The following is a 19,318-nucleotide window of genomic DNA, read 5'->3' as shown; positions in this document are numbered from 1 at the left end:
CTCGGCCATAGTGAAACGAATGGTCGCGGAATTTCGTAGAGGTATGTCGTTACATTAAATAGAAACCATTTCGTTAACGACACCGAACGATCCTCTGTGGTCTATTAATACGATCGACTGCGTTGAATGGTTCGAATTCCACCGAGCGAAATCTCCACGCCCTTAATTTCGCGCCTAATGTAAAATTGGTCAGACATCGGCCGATCGCTTCGATAAATTCTTGAAACGGTGCGCGTTAATCGCTTAACGTACACGCCAGGCAAACGATGCGGGCTCTGCACCAAATTATTAACGGAATCGTGAATTTCGCAATACAAAGATGTCGACAGATTTAAGAGGAAAGTACGCGGGTTCCGATATTTCAGCGCCTATCAGAAGCATGCATGAATTTATTAACCCTAGAAATCGCGATTGATCTGATCTGAAATCGTATAACTATCTGTGTTCAAAATGCAATATATTATATCTATATTGGGATTGACGGAAATCGATGATTTTATTCGGCATTAATTCCGTGATTCTAAAAGTTTCTGAATAAGCTATGATCCGGTTAAAAATTTAGAAAGCTCCTTTATAGAGTCGTATATTTATCTAGCGTTCAACACGTACCGCATACCGACAGCGTTGATGTCACACTATCGATCTATCTTATTTCGGCAGCCGTAATTACCGATCGAAGACATTTTCTAATAAAAGATAATTCTTTCCAACTGTCGGGAATAATGATAGATATAAGAGAACAGTCTTAATTTATCGGTAAATCGATTTCGGCCAATGATACCTACGTTTTTGTGTTATTTTCTCCCTCTATTTGGAATTCCGGTTAAGTATCGAAGGAGTTGAAACTCCTTTTGCACGTCATACTTTACTAAGATGAAATATTTCATCGTGTAAGCATCTCTACGAATTTTACGTAAAATTTGATACCGCAGCATAGATTTTAAGTCAATATCCGCAGGGTTAAAATAATCTCACACGAATTTATCCTCCGATTAAGGGGCAGTCTATCCATCTAATTCTTCGAGCAAAAAAAATTAATTCAGTTCTCAGTTCTGCTCATTCATGAGAATCTGCTCATCGCGTGACACCACAGACTACACACACCGCAAACAGAATTAACCCGATTTCACCTGCTTTAAAATCGCATCAGGAAACAATGGGTTGTGTCCCATAAGCGTTTATACGTATGAGAACGAGCGATCGCCGCGACAAAACACGGACGGAGCGGCGAACGAAATAACAAGCATCGACATCACGCTTAACGCTCAAAGAGACCGTGAAGAGCGTGTGACAGCGTTAATCGAGGAAACAGGGAAAAACACCTGTCCCCGGCGATACGTCCGCGCAAAATCGCTTTGGAAAACAGGCTCCATCGCGGGCCACGCGTTTAACACAATCTCGTCATTGTCGGTACTCGCGTCTGTCGTTGCTAATAACGATTAGTCCCCGCCGGTTTCTCGTATTCCTGGATATAAATTCGGTAATGTCAATCGATGTTGATCAGTACCCAGGCTGGATAATAATATCGACCAGATCGTCGAAATAGTGTGAACGCATCGATGGTTTTGGGGGTAGATTAACGGTGTCGCGTGGCGAACGACTAGCCGTACCCTGGCTCGACGTTGATTTCCGTTGTCATCGAAAATACAAGGGCGAGGACGAGGTATATCGAATCGATTAGCATCAACGGGAAAGTAATTAACATCGACGAACGTTGGTCCGGTCATGCGGACGATGTTCAATACGAAGGAATCTAATTACGACTCTTGACGGAAACGTTGTTGAAAAGATGGTCGGAAGCAGGGGAGTACAGGGGAGCCGCGTCGATGAAAGAAAGCTGTTCTCGAAGGGAGAATCGGATTTTTATTCTTGCTGTTATTCGATCGTTACACCAGAAGGAGGGGAACGGTGTAGCTTTCGCGTCGATTGCCGATGAATTGGCAAACGATTCGATAATTACCGCGAAACTTTGGCGACAAGTTCCTCTGTCGGGCTCGACAGGAAACGGAGACAGCGGCGAAGGCAAGAAGAGGATGGAAAAGGAGAGGGATCTCGTTCAGACCCCGTTCAACGACGGCTCGTCGGCTTATTTTCCGAATGCAAATGCCCGGAATAATCCATATTTTACGTCAAGATGACACCGCGTCGTCGTCTTGGCTTGGGGGATAGCTTTTTCTCCTCTCGTCCTCTCTATCGTTCTTCTCGCTGCCAGTCTTTCTTCTTGCACGCGCTTCGCTCTCACGAAAGAGGAAAGTTTATTCGCAAAGTTTTCCAAGAGTTTCGTCGCCTTTGCCGGAGAGAAGAGACGAACTCGGCCGCGAGACTCGACGCGCCACGGTTGACCTTATCGGTGCCGTTAAACGAATTTCTTATTTGCGAGACGCATCGCTTTCGAACGCGACAACTTCCGCGCCGGTGGAGGAACGCGTCGCGCCGACGCGATGGAGTAGTTCCGCTGAACGGACGTAACGAAGTCAAAGGTGCAAAGTGTTGAAAACTCGGATTAAAGAGCAGAGTGCCCCGTTATGAAGCTGTTTCGAAAGGCACCGGATCACGCTGAACGTTGTCACGGCTTCGAAACTGTTCGCTTTCGAGTAATCCCGTTTTAGAAACGAGATTAACTAACTACAGTAAAATAATGTTATTTTATGCTAATAATAATGCTTTATCATTTATTTAATTACAAATTCGACCACTGAAACCTGCTTATCAATTACGCGGTTAGCTCGAGGCGGTAATACGATGTATATGTCTTTTTTTAAGTTCTTTTACGTTTGAAGTTGGGGATGTTAAAGGATCTACAGTAACAACAAGTTTAAAGAAAGCTTTCGAGATGATACGGTAAAAGGTATCGCACGCCAGAAGGCTGGTTTCAATGGATACAATTGCGCTAACTAGGCTTTCATGAAAGCGAGTTTTAAACTTTCGCGTTTCTGCAGAAACGCACAACTTGGGCAAGTTTCCGCGATTCATCACGCGCTTCTGCAGCTCTCTGCTCCCATTCACGATAAACTGGGGCTTTGACCGAAGTCGTTGACACGCCTTGCGTGAAATGCAAAACCGAAAACATACAAGATTTCCTTCCTCGATGGCTTTCGTTGTTATGAACCGTTGTTCAACCACGTGTAACATTCTAAATAAAACGAAATGGAAACGCATGCTTCTACCAACAATATACAGTACAAGTCCTTTAAATCGAGCTATTCACTGCGTATTGTTTCTTTTTCCTGCAATGTTTATTATCTCCCATATCGCGCATGAATTCTAGAAAATATTTTTCCGCTAAAAGGTCTAAGCAACATTTCACGCAAAGACATCTAATGTAAAAATAGTCGATGAAAATTGTATCTCGTACTGTATTCAGATTTCATGAAGTTTATAATTCTGATTTTTAATCCAAGTTATTTTAAAACTGTTATTATCGACAAATCGTATTTTCATGTGATTAGCATTAAATCAACGTGCGTCCAACAAGTTTTCATAAAACTGACGATGAATTTCAAACTTTAATTGCGCCTAATCGACAAGTAGAGTGTGCCCGTTACTGATCAGACACCAATTTGTTAGTATCCCATTTTTCCTCCACTATATCTTCTTGACTCTCGCTATGAGCATCGTGCTACCGAACAAAAGTTTATCGACTAATATGAACGAGAAAGTTGCTCGTATTGTTTGTTATTTTAATGAAGAACCAGCGGAATGGTATTGTACGAGGAGCCCCTAGAGCGTGATTTGTTACCTGCTAACAGAAATTTATTATCGAAGAAACTCGACTCAGCTTAAGTATTCGAGTACCGTACACGGAACGTTGCGCGCAACATCTCGTTTTCCTTTTGGAAATTTATTCTGTTAATCAATGCGGATTTTGAATGATAATCACCATGTATACATATTCATCTCGGACGAGAGTAATCAAAAATTAAAAAAAACAAAAAAGAAATAGAAAGTCAGTAAATCTTGGAAAAGGTATAAGAGGTTTAAAAGCTTAATAATCAAACAAAAAACAATGCTTTTAAGCAAAATATATAATTCAAAGGAAAAGGAAGGAGAAGAAAGGAGAGAAGCAGAATATCGAGGAATGAAATAATGTGCAAAGATTACATTAAAGTAATATGGAATGGACAAGAATGGAGCTTTGAAAACATAAAAGTTCGCAAATTAAATTTAGCTACAGGAAATATTCGAGAACTTGAAACTTCAGTAATTTAAAAATGTGACATTGTGAGTTTTTAAATGAAATGTTACAAATATATAAATTTCAAAGTTTTGGAATTAAAGAGTTTGAAACTCGAAAAATTTGAAAATTTGAACACGCGAAAGTTAAAAAATTCGAAAGTTTGGAAGTTTGAAAATTCTAATACTTGAAAATTAGAAATTTTTAATTTTTCCTCGGTGTTAAAAATTTCATCTTAATAACGATAAATTAACCAAGACATGATCGCAAGTGGAATGCTACGATCGAACTAAAAACTGCAAAACTTTCGAGCTATAAAAATATCCAACACACATTTGCAAAAGAAGAAATTCAATATCTCAGAGAAGAACGAAAGCTTTTAAGGGAAAGCAAAGGGAGTAAGCCTTGACGAAGAAAACCGTGGCATGATCGCAACGTCGCGTCGATTTCGGCGCACGGTTCGAGTAACGCGACCTAAATTTTCGCTTTGTTTATGTTTCTACCTATATATTTCCGCGGCGTGTTGCTCGTGAGGAACATCTCCGTGTTTAACTTGGAAATAAGCCACGGGTATCGACGAGAGAATCCATCGTGTCGCCACGGCGCTTATTGTTCGAAAACGTGATTGCACACATGAAGCGCTCACAACTTGCTAGGGCACCGTTTAGCGAGGTAATTGCCATTTTAATAATACACGCGAAGGGAAGAACCGAACTGGCGAAACTCACCGTGCATTTTGAATGGCGGAGAAAGTTGCCGAATTTGTCTTGGCTACTTGCCATTAGATGCATCTAAAGCCGGACAAATGTGTTACGAAACAGTATATGCGCCTATTTTAATTCAACGGAAATGCACGTTTTTCGTAATGGAAATAGTACTCGAGTAAATGATGGGTTTTTTTAATGGCATCGTGGCAGATAGGTGAGTCGAAGGGACGGTACAATATTCGTTTCATAATAGGAAATCCTTCGACCGTTTTTGCTTTCTACGTAACACGAAATCGTGACGGAAGTCAATTGCAAACTAAAAGTGGTTCTTCAGTTGTTCTCTGCTCTTAAAACTATTCTATAACTCTGCTAATAGGAACAACACACGAAGGCCTTTAAACAGTTTCACCTACCTTCTCACCGATCTTGCCCAAATTTCAATAATCACACACGTAACACACACATGTAACGCTTCTTTTCTCTTCACTGTTTCGAACGTCACGAGAGACTCGCTTGTAACCACCATTCGGAACGTGTCACATTATCTATACGGTAAAAAGATAAATACAGATTGTTTTAGATTTAAATGATGATGAACAGGTATGAGCACCATTAAACATTATGTGACAAGGTCAGATGGTGTCCGCCGCGTTAAAAACGTCAGTTTTAATAGGCGCCCTGCCGAGTAGAAATGGATCGAAACGAGGCGGTAATCAGAGCTTCGAGGCCGAGTTCGACGCTGCGCGATTGAAATAACAACGGTGTATTTTCTTTCAATTCGACCCCGGGGATAAGGTTTCGCGGTGCATCCGCGCACGCCCGACCTCTGACTGTATCTAAGGATCAAGAAAATCGTTTTTCATCGTCGCCAAGAGCCGGCTCACCCCGTGAAATTCGTTAATCCCGCCGCGGACACTTTCGGATCAGGCGAAAAAGTATTGCTTTCCTAACGAGATTTAAAATAAAAAAGAAGTCAAACAAAAACGGGAGAAGACGTCAGGCTGTCCGAAACGATTGCAGTAAACGGCGGCACTATTGCACAACCACCATCGTAGCAGGCCACGATCGATAAGCTCGAAATAATTGCTTTATTCGTTCTGTCACAGATCCCTGATAATCCGCTAATCCAACAAATAATATTCGAAAATTTTCGCGGCATTATGTCGTTGCGTTGCTATTAATAATTCCGCATTAACTACTATCCTTTCCATATAGCTATCGATGCAGCGCCAAAAACAAAACAAATCCCTCCTTTTACACGTTTCTCTTCACGTCGTAGTAATTCGTCAACGAGCATTCCGCTGCTACTACATTCCGTTTGCGCCACGTTCGAATCTCGCTGATCGGCGATGATGTTTCACGGTGATTTCCAGTCGAACGAGAGTGACAAACCATCGGACTGACGAGACCGGGTCGGCGCGCGGCCTCGAAAACTGGCTCGCGGAGCCAATTAAAAGTTCGCGGCTGCCAGAGCCAATTACGTGCGCCAACCTACCATTGGAGAAAATGCTCGTCTCGCCGCGTCTAGGAGTGCGCGCGTACACCGTCTTTCCGTGGGAATACGCGACAACGAGAAACGAATGTTCGTTCTAGCGTCGAGATAACACACGCGCTACCTGTTTCCAAACACTATGCCTAATCGCATGTTCATAATTAATCGGTTGTCGGGTGTGGCATACGAGCGCTTAAGCGGCTCGAATGCAGCTGCGAGGTGCTCGTTCCAACAACGTGCTGGCGGAACAGGAAGATGGAGTGCCTGCGTCTGCCAGTCATTTAGTCCGCGTGTCTACCGCCAGTCATTTGCCAAGTTCGTTTTCAGACCAACGAAAAGAAGAGCCATCTCGTTCCAGTACGGATTGGTGGGACGAGCGTGTCGCGAGAGCTTGTTGCGCACGTTCTTGAACGTGTTATGCGTTTTACAGGTATGTGATATACGTGCGCGCGCACGTACGTGTTGCAGAATGATTTTGGAGGAACGAACGACACGACGCGACGAGAATTCCATTGGAAATACCGATTGCGCCACGTCTACGCATCTAGCTCCGAATTTGACGCGTCTACGATTCGTGGTCGACGCGATTCCTAGTTAAAAAAGAATTGTTTTTGATCTGGATTTTTATGTATGGACACGATCGACTTACATAACGACGAATCGATAGGGAAGGATAACTGGTTTCTCTGTAAATTGGCAATAAAAACTAGCTATTATTATCTTCTATGAGAAAACTTCCAGCAGAGACAGAGATCAAAGGTGAAGTGAATACATTATAAAGGTTATTGGTTCATGTTCTTAGAAGCTATTTTAAAAGCCACGAGTCCTCCGTAAATTATTACTTTTATAATAAACCCGCGTGATAAAAAGTGAATCTACGAAACCGCATTCTGAATACAAACGACCAGTGTTATTCTCCACCAGAAAAATTACAAGGGATCAGCAGGGATCAAAGATGGTATGAATCGATTATGAAGGTTGTTAGTTTGTCTTTGAAGAAGTTATTTCCGAGGATACGTACTCTCGTAAATTTATTGCTTTTAAATTAAGTCTGTAGTTTGAAAAGCGATTTATCTTCTATTAATAAAATTCTTACAGCAGAGGTTAAACGCGAGAGGTCAGACGAGCCAGATTCCAAGAAGATTACCAAGATACAGCTTCCGTTTTTGATAATTAAGTATTACCGAAATCGATCTCCTAAGGTGGCTCTCTCCGTCAAGGTGCATCGCTTTGACATACGATAACCGAAGCGACTCGAATCCTCTGCCAAATAATGTAGCGCATAAACCAAATCAGATTTTCGACTAAGGCGAACTTCTGAACGTTTCTGGCACAGAATTAGTTTCCTGAATCTCGAGGTAGTTTCGCGAAAACGTTAACGAGTCGAATAAGAGCGTGTACGTTCACGTGGTGCAGGCTCAATGATAATGGTGATGGATCGCGGTATTTATTTGCGAGTGACGCGAAAAATTATACGTCGCTGGGCGAAGAAGCGTTAAAAGGGGAAAAACCGCGACAGAAACGGAGGAACAGAGAAAGAATTGCACGGTCTCGTAACATTTTTTTTCCGTTCCGCCATTTATCACACGGACGACGACGTGGTGGACGAGAGGCGAAGGGAAGAAGGAGCGCGATGTTTTACCCAGTTCTCGATGCCCCTTCGACCCTTGATCCTACTCGATTTCAAACTTCTGCTCTCGCAATACGTTATCTTTCGTTGACTTTTGATTTTCGTCGAGGATAAGTTTTAGAAGTGCACGAAAACCTTGCCGAGTAGGTATAACTGTTACGAACTTTCTAGAGATGAAAGGTAGTATGGAATATTAAAAATAATATTCGAAATAATAAAGAGATATACACTGATTTACGAAAATATTTCAACGCTTGTATAAACTTTTCATGGATAGGTGTACCATGGGTTTCGTACGAAACATTTTCAAATTTTCTTAATATAGTAATGATTACGTTGGTAAAATTGCTCATTAATATGGACAATTAATTATTAGATAATTAGACCGTTAATTATTCATTATTACTAATAAGCTGCACATTAATTTCAATATGTACGTGTGTTTGCACCAAATAATTTGTAACTTTGAGATGTACATCCAGATTAGCTGCGAGTCTTACCAATATAAACGTAACAGTTGTGTTTCATTACAGTGCTAATGAAATTTCGAAAAGTTCTGTATAACATACATAATATATCCATAAATATTTTCCGTGGTTCCATCACTTCTCCTACTGGATTAGCCGAAGGGAAAGTATAGAGGTAGTCATTTATTTACCCGATTTCATCACTCCGAACTCGCATCTGCTATCTCTGACATACAGAACATGTCATCTATCTATTCCATCTCAAATATATCAGTTGTCTGCTTCTGGCGATATCCAACAATTTTTGACTCGGATTTTCTTAGGAATGCTGTTTCGAACAATTATTATTCCCAATTTGAAAACTGAAAATAAGAAAAGCAACTAGTTTTCTACCTTTCTCGAATTAATTTATACACATGTACTCGTTCACGCAGCACAAACGTGTATGTTTTGAAACATATAATCGGCCCTGACTAAATCGATAATTAGAGTCGTGTACGACATAACCATCGAATCACGATTTATTTTTCTCGCGAATTTCAGTCTCCGATCCGTGATGTTCGGGTCTCGCGTAACTTCCGCTGTCTCGTGGCACGCCTGACCACGTTTCACCACCTATCTTTCCCCTTTACGTCCCCGGGACCGAGCGCCGACTTGAACCGCACGTTGTGATTAATTGGAACACATTGCACCTGGGAATCGCAGGTGTAATGAAAGATAATCGTTCCCGTCCGCTCGCCCTTTCGCCGCAGTTACATCGCCACCGACACGAAACCCACGATTCCCTATTAAAAGTATTGCAATCACCGTGGAAATAATGGCGCCTGGCGACGCAATGAAACTGCTGCCATGAGAATATAGATTACAACGGAGATTGTAATAGTCTTCCCTTCGTTCTTTGATGTGATTTATGGCAAATTTTGATTGGAAAATTGAATGATGTTTTTAAAACGAATCACTAACCTTGCCACACGTAAACCGTGACAAATTTTTGTATACCGAATACGAATATACAAAACTGTATGTCTTACTCATGAAAATAAGTAGAAATATGCCTTAGATTTTTATAAAGATCGATAGAGACATACTTTAGTCTACTAGTCCTGATATTTTGTTATCAGAATAGTTTTCATCTTTCCACTTTCATCTTATAAAATGACTCAAAAGTATAAATAACAAGCTGATACCAATCTCCTAGAAATAGCTAAGGCAAACACGAGAAAAATGAAGACGTTCGATACTTCGTCGTAATATCCTGAAGTTAAAAAGACAGACTTTCGATTCGTTAATGTTGCAACTTTCTAAGATTTAAAATCTCATCGTGGACCAATCGCAGCTGATTAAATAGTTTTGTAATTTAATGATCGATATAAGACATAGGCCCCTGATGTGGAGTGATATAGTAGTGTCGTTGAGCTGACATAATACTTAAAAGATGGCTCCGGAAGTACGGTTATGAGAGGAAAATAAACTCGGCCATCAAGAGAATCCGATATCGAAGCCATAGCGAATAAGATTCCCTTGCTCCAAATCCTCTCACTATTTACGTGAAATGCGAGAGCGATGATATTTTTTCTATCCTCTCATCTTTATGGGACACCTCTTCCGCGTGAAATCTGATCTTAAATAACGCAGTCGACCCTCGTCTTCTATATTTCACTGTCTTTTATACTTGTTTCTCAATACTGGATCTTTCGCTGCGTTTCACACGGTGATAAGAAAATGATATCTACTTTTAATTTTCAAAACTACGGAGACTAGAAATAGAAAGGAACAAATTGCATGATTTGGATGAACAAAATTCGAATTAATTACGAAGCGAAATATGAATATAAGGGTAACTTTGACCAATCAAGTTATCTAGTGATTTAGCATGGTAATTAAAATACTAGTTCCATATGTTAAATTTATCCACATTCTACCGATAACGAGAGATTAATATTACAAGCAAAAAACACGGGAAAAGCTCTATTGTCTAGATAATCCACTAAGGTTCGAGCAACGAAACAATGTGTAAAAGTTTCGTCAAGTTAGAAAAATCTACTACAACAATAGACGTATTACAGGGACCCATTGCACAAATTCGAAAGTATAAGAAGAATTTCTATAATTTCAAAAATATAGTTTACCACGTATCAGTGACAGATAATCTGTAGAAATATCTGTAGATTTTATAAATTTGTAGAATCTATATGGAAGCAAAAGAAACGTTGAACGGATTCGTGAAATTTCCTTTCGTAAGCGTGACATTAATGCAATAAAATTCAAGAATGTATGTTGATTAAAAAGGACGCGCAAATAGAACGTTCTATTAACGTAACTCTGAAACGAAAAGACCCAATTCCAATGCTTCTCCCGGCGACGACAATGTAAACTAATCCTTGTTTCCTAAAATGCATTGATTCCTATGTTAGGAATACTTAACACGATTGAAACCGCAAGAACTCGAATCGATGTGTCGTACATTGTTTGAAAAAGAATGGCGCAATGGATTCTTCGTAAAAGAGGCCAATTTCATGGCTTAACACCGACCATGGCCATATTGTTCGTTGCGTAATTGGCCATAGACGACGGATTCATGAGCGCGAGAATTCGAATTCGCCGTTGGCTTTATCGCGCGTGGAGTAATACGCGGATTAAGACCGCTAATACTTCGCGCGGAATTTCAACGCGTTTCGGTTTACACGGGGTCTGTCTCTTTGAAGCGCGGCGGCGGCGTCGTGAAACGTAATTAAACTGCCGGAAGCATGGCGTAAAAGGCACTGCCACTCACCTCAATCTGCTGTGCTCCGAATGCGGCGACTCCTCGGGCGATTTGTAACTGTTACCGGTCTGAAAATCAAAAAGACACTTGTTAGAAACAGCCTGCTTTTCTGATCGTCACTTAGCACGATCAAAACACGCGTTAACTTATAGGAAAAATAATCATAAAGTCGCGATAACGTTTCGTAGATTTTTAATATTTGTGAAAATGGTAAAACGTCGAGGTGTGATCAAGGAAGTTAGAACGGTGATATAAAAGAATATTTGTGTAAGTACCGCTAATTCAAGAGTAGACAAGTTCGCGGCGAGCGTCGAGTAACCGCTCTTTCTCAATGTCTGACTAGGACGATCGTATTCTACTTGTTGAATTAGAACTTTCCGGGCGGTGTACTATTTCTCTGTCAACTGAGCCTTTTTGATCATTGATGTATATTGTTCTGTGTACCTTAACGTATATACAGCTGACTATATAACTAATGGAGATTTGAATAACATTATTCATCATTAACTCCCTGTCCTACGATTTACTTAGTTGGTACTTAAGTCACCGTTATTTATCGCTACTGTAACACCCTGTCAGATATGAAATATGGATAAATCGAACATAATCATTAATAACTTAACTAGACTAATTACTTCATGAATCATAGATGTTCTTCCTAATAAACCGAGACTTCTTGTAAACAGCATCGGCCATTAACTCACAAAACGTCTAGTTTTTCAGTATTCAACGATACCCGCAATAGAATCACTCATTACCAATGCATCACGACGGTGTCGTCACGAGGTGACCTAGTCTCGTTGTCGCGACGCCGGTTTAATTTCGTCAGAATTGCGTCACAATTCGGTCGCGGCGTGTACAACTCTCATTTCGATGTACGCGAAATAATATTCGCCGAAGCGGCTCAAGCTATACCCTGCGCGGTGAGGTCGAGCGACCGGCGGAAATCGCGCGATAAATCGTTTCCCACCGTCGTTGACGCCATCGGCCGGCAATAAAGCTACTAAAGAAGACAGACGATATAAATTTCCGAATCATGGTCCGTGGACTCGTATTTCCAAACCAATATTCTGCTGAATATCGAATTTATAGTTAACGTTTCGTATCTTGAGCAGCATCGTGCGTTTCGAATCGCGCTCGATCGTGGCAACAAATGAAATCCAAGAGAACGCAGGATAAACGGGGAGCCAACGAGAATTTATATCGATTAAAAGGTGAAAACTGAGAAAAAGAAAGACTAACGGGTAAAGGAGAAGGAAAGAAAAAAGAAATTGAGGAAACGAGAAAACGAATATCAAAGAGAGTAATACCGAACTCGTATTCGCAGATGGAGATAGCTAATAGGTTTCCATCGAGCCGATTCCCGTCGTAAATTTCTTCGTTAGAGCGGCACGATTCGACGTTTGTACGGAGAGCAAACAGCAAGGCGCGCGCGCGTTATCGACGATGCAATTATATCGGCGATCGACGGGGCTTGCACCGTGCCACCAGTTATTAGCAGAATGATACAATTATCTCGGAAGCGATTAGTCGACTCACGACACGAGCCGGTGCAACTCGTCCTTTCCCTCTTTCTCCGTGTACCGATGAAATTTACGTCGCCTGAAAATGGCGGCAATTAGCCGTCAACTTGCGAGAAGAACTTTCTTCTTTTCGTCCTATTTTTGTACCCTCTCTGAATTTCGATCGGTCTCGTCATCGTCCCTTCGTCATTCGTACGACCGAGTTACCTAGCAGAATTCGAGATAACTAAATCGGAACAGCAACATCGGAAAAGCAAAATCGGAACAGCAAAATCGGTGCGAGCTGCGATGTTTTTGAAATTGCGGCGACGATACGGAATCGCGTGTAACGTCGACAGTATTAATCGTTATGGAAATATACGCGTGAGCACAATGGTGATGGCAAAAGGCGAGCACGGGCCGCCGGGCCGTTCACGCGATATCGCACCACTGACAATAATAATTGTTTCGATTCAGACGGAAATTGAATAGCGGGCGCGGGTATTATTAAAGGATTGTTCACGTTGGTAGTTACGCCGCGTCGTTATTACAAGTTCAATCTTTCGCTAATTGGCAGATGTGCGCCGCGTGTAGGTCCCGTTCCCCGACTGTTCTCCATTGTATCTAAAGCGAGTTCGTGGTCACGTTCTGAGAGAGAAGAAGGAAAGTGGACACAATGGTCTTTCGCGATTTAAGAAGACGAGGAACTTATATCGACAGCTCCTTCGGATATTTTAGGAATAGATGATGCTTGAATGTATTGGACGCATGTATGCATGTGTATGTCTGTATCTGGAGTGACGTGATGTACAGGATACTTTTTTCTTCGAAGGAACATATTTCAAAGAAAACGAGGAACACTGAATCCAAATATTTATATTTGATCAAATTGTCTAATTTTCTTTCAATTTTATAATATCGCGTTTTATTACAACGAAAACGCTCACCTTCCCACCCGACGTTCCACCTTTCATTCTGCAGGTGTTTTGCTCCCAGGCCATTCATATGAAGCGAAATTCACGTTCTTCCAGTGATACACTGTTGTTCACGCGACTCACCATTATTTTCCTCCCCTTGACTATTTCACTCGAATTTTAAGCGTACTCCCTCTATTCATCGGCGACTTTCGCACAATTGTACACGAGCCGTGGCGATCTAGCACGATCGACTACCTCTTGGCACAAGAAACACTGTCAACCGTTCCTTCAGGAAGAGAGGAACATGCGTCTAGGAAGAAACTCGACGCGAGAATGAGGAAGAACAAGAGATTCGACTCTATGCGTAGGCGGGCGACGAAGCGAACTAAGAAGAACAATTAGGAAGTCACCAAAATATATCTCTGATAGGACGCGTTTAATTTTGAAATAAAGCTTACGGCATCGTGGATGAACTCTTGGAAGAGTTTGGTAACTTACGAAGGCATCAATTTTGAAATAAGGTTAATGCGAGATTAACATATAAGATATATGGATAACGGACTTCTTTCAACTAATTTTTATCCACGATAATTTATAATCCTTACTTTGGTAAAGGAACGATTGCTCAATTTGTTAATGAACATTTTAAGGTACAATAAGAAACCTTCATTAATTTTCCTCATTCTGCGATCTCCTTCAATTTATAAAACTGATAAATAAGAAACTATCATAATTTGTATTCTTGCCCCCTTTTTAGTTAGATATGTCAACGTCATCCGATAGAAATCACAATAGTTCATTGCATCAAGGAACGTACAACCTTTGATCACTTTGATCACGTTAATCGCATTAAACGCCAATAAATTGTATGTTTAATAAATTTTCTGATTCGATAGTCTCTTTTTGTTCATAATCCTTCTGCAAGTATAGTGTTAATAGAACATTGTTATTCACAAACGACTTGTAACCGAATTGCATTCTAAAGGGTCATATATAATAATAATAATAATAATAATATTAATAACAATAATAATAATAACGTCTCTCTTATACCATTTTACATCTTATCACAAACTGCTCCCTCTAATACATTTTATTCCAAAAACTCACGCTTACAGCGGAGAAAAGGATATAAAGACTAGATGACGAAACAGAAGAGCGTCAGAAAAGGGAAAACACGGAACTGCTACAAGGAATAGAGGTCTACGACACGAGTTAAACAACTTCAGACGCCTTCAGCATCCTCCTCGTTTGCCGTATCTGCTGTGCGCACGGCAATTTTCACTCGGAATGCATCGAGCAGCGTCTTCTTCCGGTAAATTCTTCTTTTCCGAGAGGACGATTGTCCAGGGCGGTGAAATTCGGTGATTCCCTGAAAGGAGCACGAGAAATTCAATTTGTTCGCATATCACGTCGCTCTTGTCGACGATTTATCGCCCGTTCTGAATGGATTCCTGAGTGGACGAGTGACCGACTTGCGACGCGTGCCGCTACTGGCCCAGAATTAACGTCACGCGACGTGTCCGGTGCAACGTTTCACATTTTGCTTCTTTTTGGCGTCGCGATGAGAAAAATTTCGTAGAACTGTTTATAAATAATACGTATGCTCGTACAAGAACGAATAATATTGTTAAATAATTGTATCCTTAAAGTGATTAGATAGTGACAAGTAATACGTGAGGTTCGACCGAGACGGTATATCGAGATCGTATAATCCAGACTTTTTACGAATATTCTATCAACTTTTTGTACTATGCTTGTCTCTTCTATGAAAATTGCTTCCCGTATCATTTTCGCGGGCTAATAAATGTATATCTATAGTTTGTTTCGAAACAAAACATTTAGTTTAAAAAAATGTTAATATGAAAGTCTGCTGGAATTATTGGTCGGTCGTGTTACAGATATTTTCGGTGTGCACAAAATTAAAAATCTATTTCCTTGCCAATTAAATAATCGATAAATTCTACATAACAACCCCTAGCTATGAAAATAGAACAGCACACCGTTTCCTCACCCTACCACAAAAATCTCCACTTCATTTTCGTCGAAAGCACATCCTTTACACTTCTACCTCGACAAAGCAGTCCTTACAGCATTAATCTATCATGACCCCTCAACGTTGTACGATGGACAAAGATCGATCAGCGTCCAATCTCGACGCTGCTTTGCATACCAGGGAACCGGTAGTTCGAAAAGAACTACAGAGAACAGGGAATTTTAATAGGGAAGTAGTCAGAGAGCAGAGGTAAGCGGTAATGCGAATTGTACGGACGGAGCTTTGGTAGTCCATCGAACAGCAAGGTTGTAAGCGCAGGCTTAGAGTGGATGCGGAATCAGCCTAATCACCCGGAAGTGTCGCCACTGTTCACCGCTAATCCGATCGCAGATGTTTCTCTCTCCATTCAAGCCTCTGTCCTTCTGTTCGCTCTTTCTCTTACGTTCTGTCCCTTGCTGTCTGTTAACCGTTCCCTCGTGTTCACTCCATTTCACTTTCTCTCTCTCTCTCTCTCCATCATTTCCTTTCTCTCTCCATCTACCGCTCCCTACCTCAATTCTGTCCCTTTCCTTTCCTCTATCCACCATCGTTCTGACCACAGTGTTTGTTTGCGGCTGCGTTAGCGAATCCTAATCGCGGTTGGTCCGTTTTCGCCCTAAATCTGTCATTGCGTGAGACCGGGCCGCTTGATTCGAATAAAACGCGCTACCATGTACGAGTTGTTTGATCTTCTCGCTCGGTTGTGCTTCTCCCTCGCGAGAAAATCGTGATTTTCGACGTGCATGCTCGATGTCCATCCCGATTGGTATTTGCTGCTCGTTGAATCTTTCATTACGATCGATCGACTCTGGATGATGGAGGGTGAAAAGACTTGAGAGGACGGTATTTTCGAGTATGGATATCCGTGTTCGTTAGAAGTTGGCGAACACAACAGCGGATCGTTCGCACGGAAACTGTTTGTTCCAGAGAAATACATTGCACGCGGGAACGATTGTATAAACAAATCCGACAATGGCCGCGTTTATTGTCGTACGAAACGGAAATCGCTTATGAAGTCTCATTAACGGTACACCCGCCGTCTGCTTTTTCACCTTCTACGAAATAATCGCGTAAAAATGTACGAGGAAAGAATAATGGACGAAATAATCATATTCCCGTGTGTCGCGCGAAAAAATTATTCCGTCGCAAGCGGTAAACATCGCAGAAAAGGACGCGTCAAACGTCTGCTCGCGCACGATGGAGTTTCGAATGCTCGGAACGCACCAATGAACGAAGAACGCGCGACCTAGAGTTGAGGAAGAATAACGTACTGGGGTAAAGTAAATGAGAGAAAAGGAAAAAAATGAGAGAGGAAGGAAAGAGAACAGAAGCAAAGAGAAAGGGAGCAAAGAAAAAACGAAGCTGCAAGGAAAAAGAAGTAAAGGAAATGCGAGGAAAATCCAACGGTACGTGTTCATACGCGGAAAGAAGGAAAAGGATTGCTCTTTTGCACTAGAGGAGGAGTAGCAGGAAAATATTTTTGAAGCGAAGAACGCGCGCGTTAGTAGGAGAGCCACTCTAATTAGCTTGGTATACGGGGTGGCTTTTTGTTTAATTAACACGCCCGTAGTAAACTACCCTTGTACCGCGTACCGAGACCTTCCTATCCTCTTCCACTCTTCCCCCGTTCCCTTCTCCCTGTTGCTCTCTGTGTGCCGGCAGTTTATGCTTCTTATTTTCTCCACCATCCCTCTTTACTTTCCAGTTCCTAGACCCCTTCGTTGCCTTCCGTTCGCTCCGCGATACATTCGATAGGTATTTGTTTGCTTAAAAATCTACGCTCAAGGGTATCGGGTTTAAAAAGTGATGCGTGAATGAAAAAAGTCGCGATGGAAAAGAGGCGCGACTTTTTTACATCGCACTGCCAACATCGCTTTGGCTCACCATCCTTTTCTCCCTTTTTTTCCTCCTTTCAACGCTGCCTTTCTTTTCTACGTTTTCTCTCTCCTTCGTTTCTTTTTGTCCTTTTTAATTTCCTCTCTTCCCCCGCCCCTCTTTCCTCTTTTTTTCTTTCGTAGCACTCGTACCGACGTTGGTCCTCTCTGACTCTCTCTTTCGTTCGTTCGTTCGTCGGTTATTCTTTTCAACGGAACCGGGCGAGATCGCGTGTACCGTTGGCTTTAGCTCGCGGCATCGAGTAACCTTATATCCCTGGTGATATATCCATCGTGCAATTCTCTGTCTGTACGCTCAGCCCGAGAATGAATAAAATAAACCATACCTGGTAGCTGTCGAGTTGTTTGTCCACGACGCGACACGAGAATCCTTTCCACCAGACATTTCATCCCTTGGATACGCGGTAATTGCGTGCTTCTCGATTTAAAGGCAAATATTCGTTCCCTTCCTTGTACAAGGACAATTAACACGATAAATTACGAGAGATGATTAGGGGACGATCGAAACTTGTCTTACAATTAATAAGTTCTATCGGATAGCGTCTATTATCGAGCAATTTATTATCCGAGACACGTGCTGCCCTTACATTCCGGAAATCATATTAAATGTTCGTTATCGAGGTCGAGCTCTAGAAATGCGGTTCGACCTGAAAGGAACTGTGTATGGCCGCCAGCCACTACCGTACTTAGGATACGACCACGTTCATCTATGAAGTTTAAACGCCTGTTCATGCTGGCGAAGAGATGATCGAGTAATTCTCTTTGAGTCCGACTACTAGATTTGACTTTCTTCGTTGTAAGGGGCGAGTAGTCGGGAAGAAATAGCATTGCGCATTTCGCGTAAAAACTAGGCCGAATACGCAAGACAAGCCGGCACGTTGTTTCGTGTCTGTTCGAGCAACGAGGCACATGATTCGGTTCTGTCTAGTCTGTACGTAGGTGGACGTTAGGTGCAGGTGGCGCAACGTATTTATAGCCGCTTCGTGACTGCTCTTCCTCTTCGCCGACAATACGCCGTTCCTCCTGCTTCTCCTGCAACTTCTGTCTGTTCTTCCCTTCCCTAACTGCTCGACCCAGTAGCTTTACCAGCCCTGCCTCACGGTGTCGTTTACTTCTCGCGAAAGTCCAGCCAGTCCAAAGCTCTCTGGTTCCTCGTGCAACGAATTCCATCACGCTTACAAGGGGGAAACAGATCTCGAATTTTCCACGGGAAGTTGGTATCGGCAATTTCTTAACTTTGTAACTTGTCTCCTCTTATTATCCGGAGAAATAAGAAAGAGTATCGAATAGTTTTGCAATAGGCTGTAGATCGTATCTTATAATCGAGCTCCATCTTTTCAGCTTATGACTGCTATTGACTGACGAGTTGAATAAATTGTGCCTTCGCCTTGCTACGATTGCTACGTTCGGGCACGAGTGTTTTAGACGTCAAACCGATCAACTCTATTTTACATGAAATTCTCAATGTCAGTAGCCAGCTACAAAATTAACATTTATCATCTTTTATCAATACTACATCTGGAAGCTTTACATTCGACAATTCCGCGATATCCATAAAAGCTACAACCTCTAAAGAAGATCCAAAATCCTCTAATCACCGTCAATTATAATAATTCCAACTGACTTGTCCAATGTCTCTGTTGTATATCAGATATCAAACAAAGAGCTTAAAGCAACGATACATCCTGCTTAGCGCGCCTCAAATAATCCGTCAAAGCGGAGAAGATGGTAGGTT

At 41.7% G+C, this 19,318-nt stretch overlaps 1 protein-coding gene across 4 annotated transcripts in view; it reads right to left on the bottom strand.

Annotated features, from left to right (window-relative positions):
* Scgdelta (sarcoglycan delta) overlaps positions 1–19,318 on the bottom strand; it is a 185,127-nt gene that overhangs the window by 68,190 nt on the left and 97,619 nt on the right. Inside the window, exons 1-2 of one of the 4 annotated variants that reach the window (XM_033335858.2) lie at positions 13,684–14,000; positions 11,244–11,302 (exon numbers count right to left, since the gene is read on the bottom strand). In XM_033335858.2, coding sequence (XP_033191749.1) covers positions 11,244–11,302; positions 13,684–13,737 — 113 coding nt within the window. In that variant the 5' untranslated portion in view covers positions 13,738–14,000. Of the gene's footprint in view, positions 1–5,294; positions 6,292–11,243; positions 11,303–13,683; positions 14,001–19,318 lie in introns of those variants that run through there. The other 3 variants (XM_076619361.1, XM_033335856.2, XM_033335859.2) reach the window with 3 other exon arrangements.

The sequence above is a fragment of the Bombus vancouverensis genome, chromosome 6 (assembly GCF_051014615.1).
Source record: "Bombus vancouverensis nearcticus chromosome 6, iyBomVanc1_principal, whole genome shotgun sequence".
NCBI lineage: Eukaryota > Metazoa > Arthropoda > Insecta > Hymenoptera > Apidae > Bombus > Bombus vancouverensis.
The sequence above is the reverse complement of the archived record's forward strand: the minus strand, read 5'-3'. Positions and strand labels throughout refer to the sequence as shown.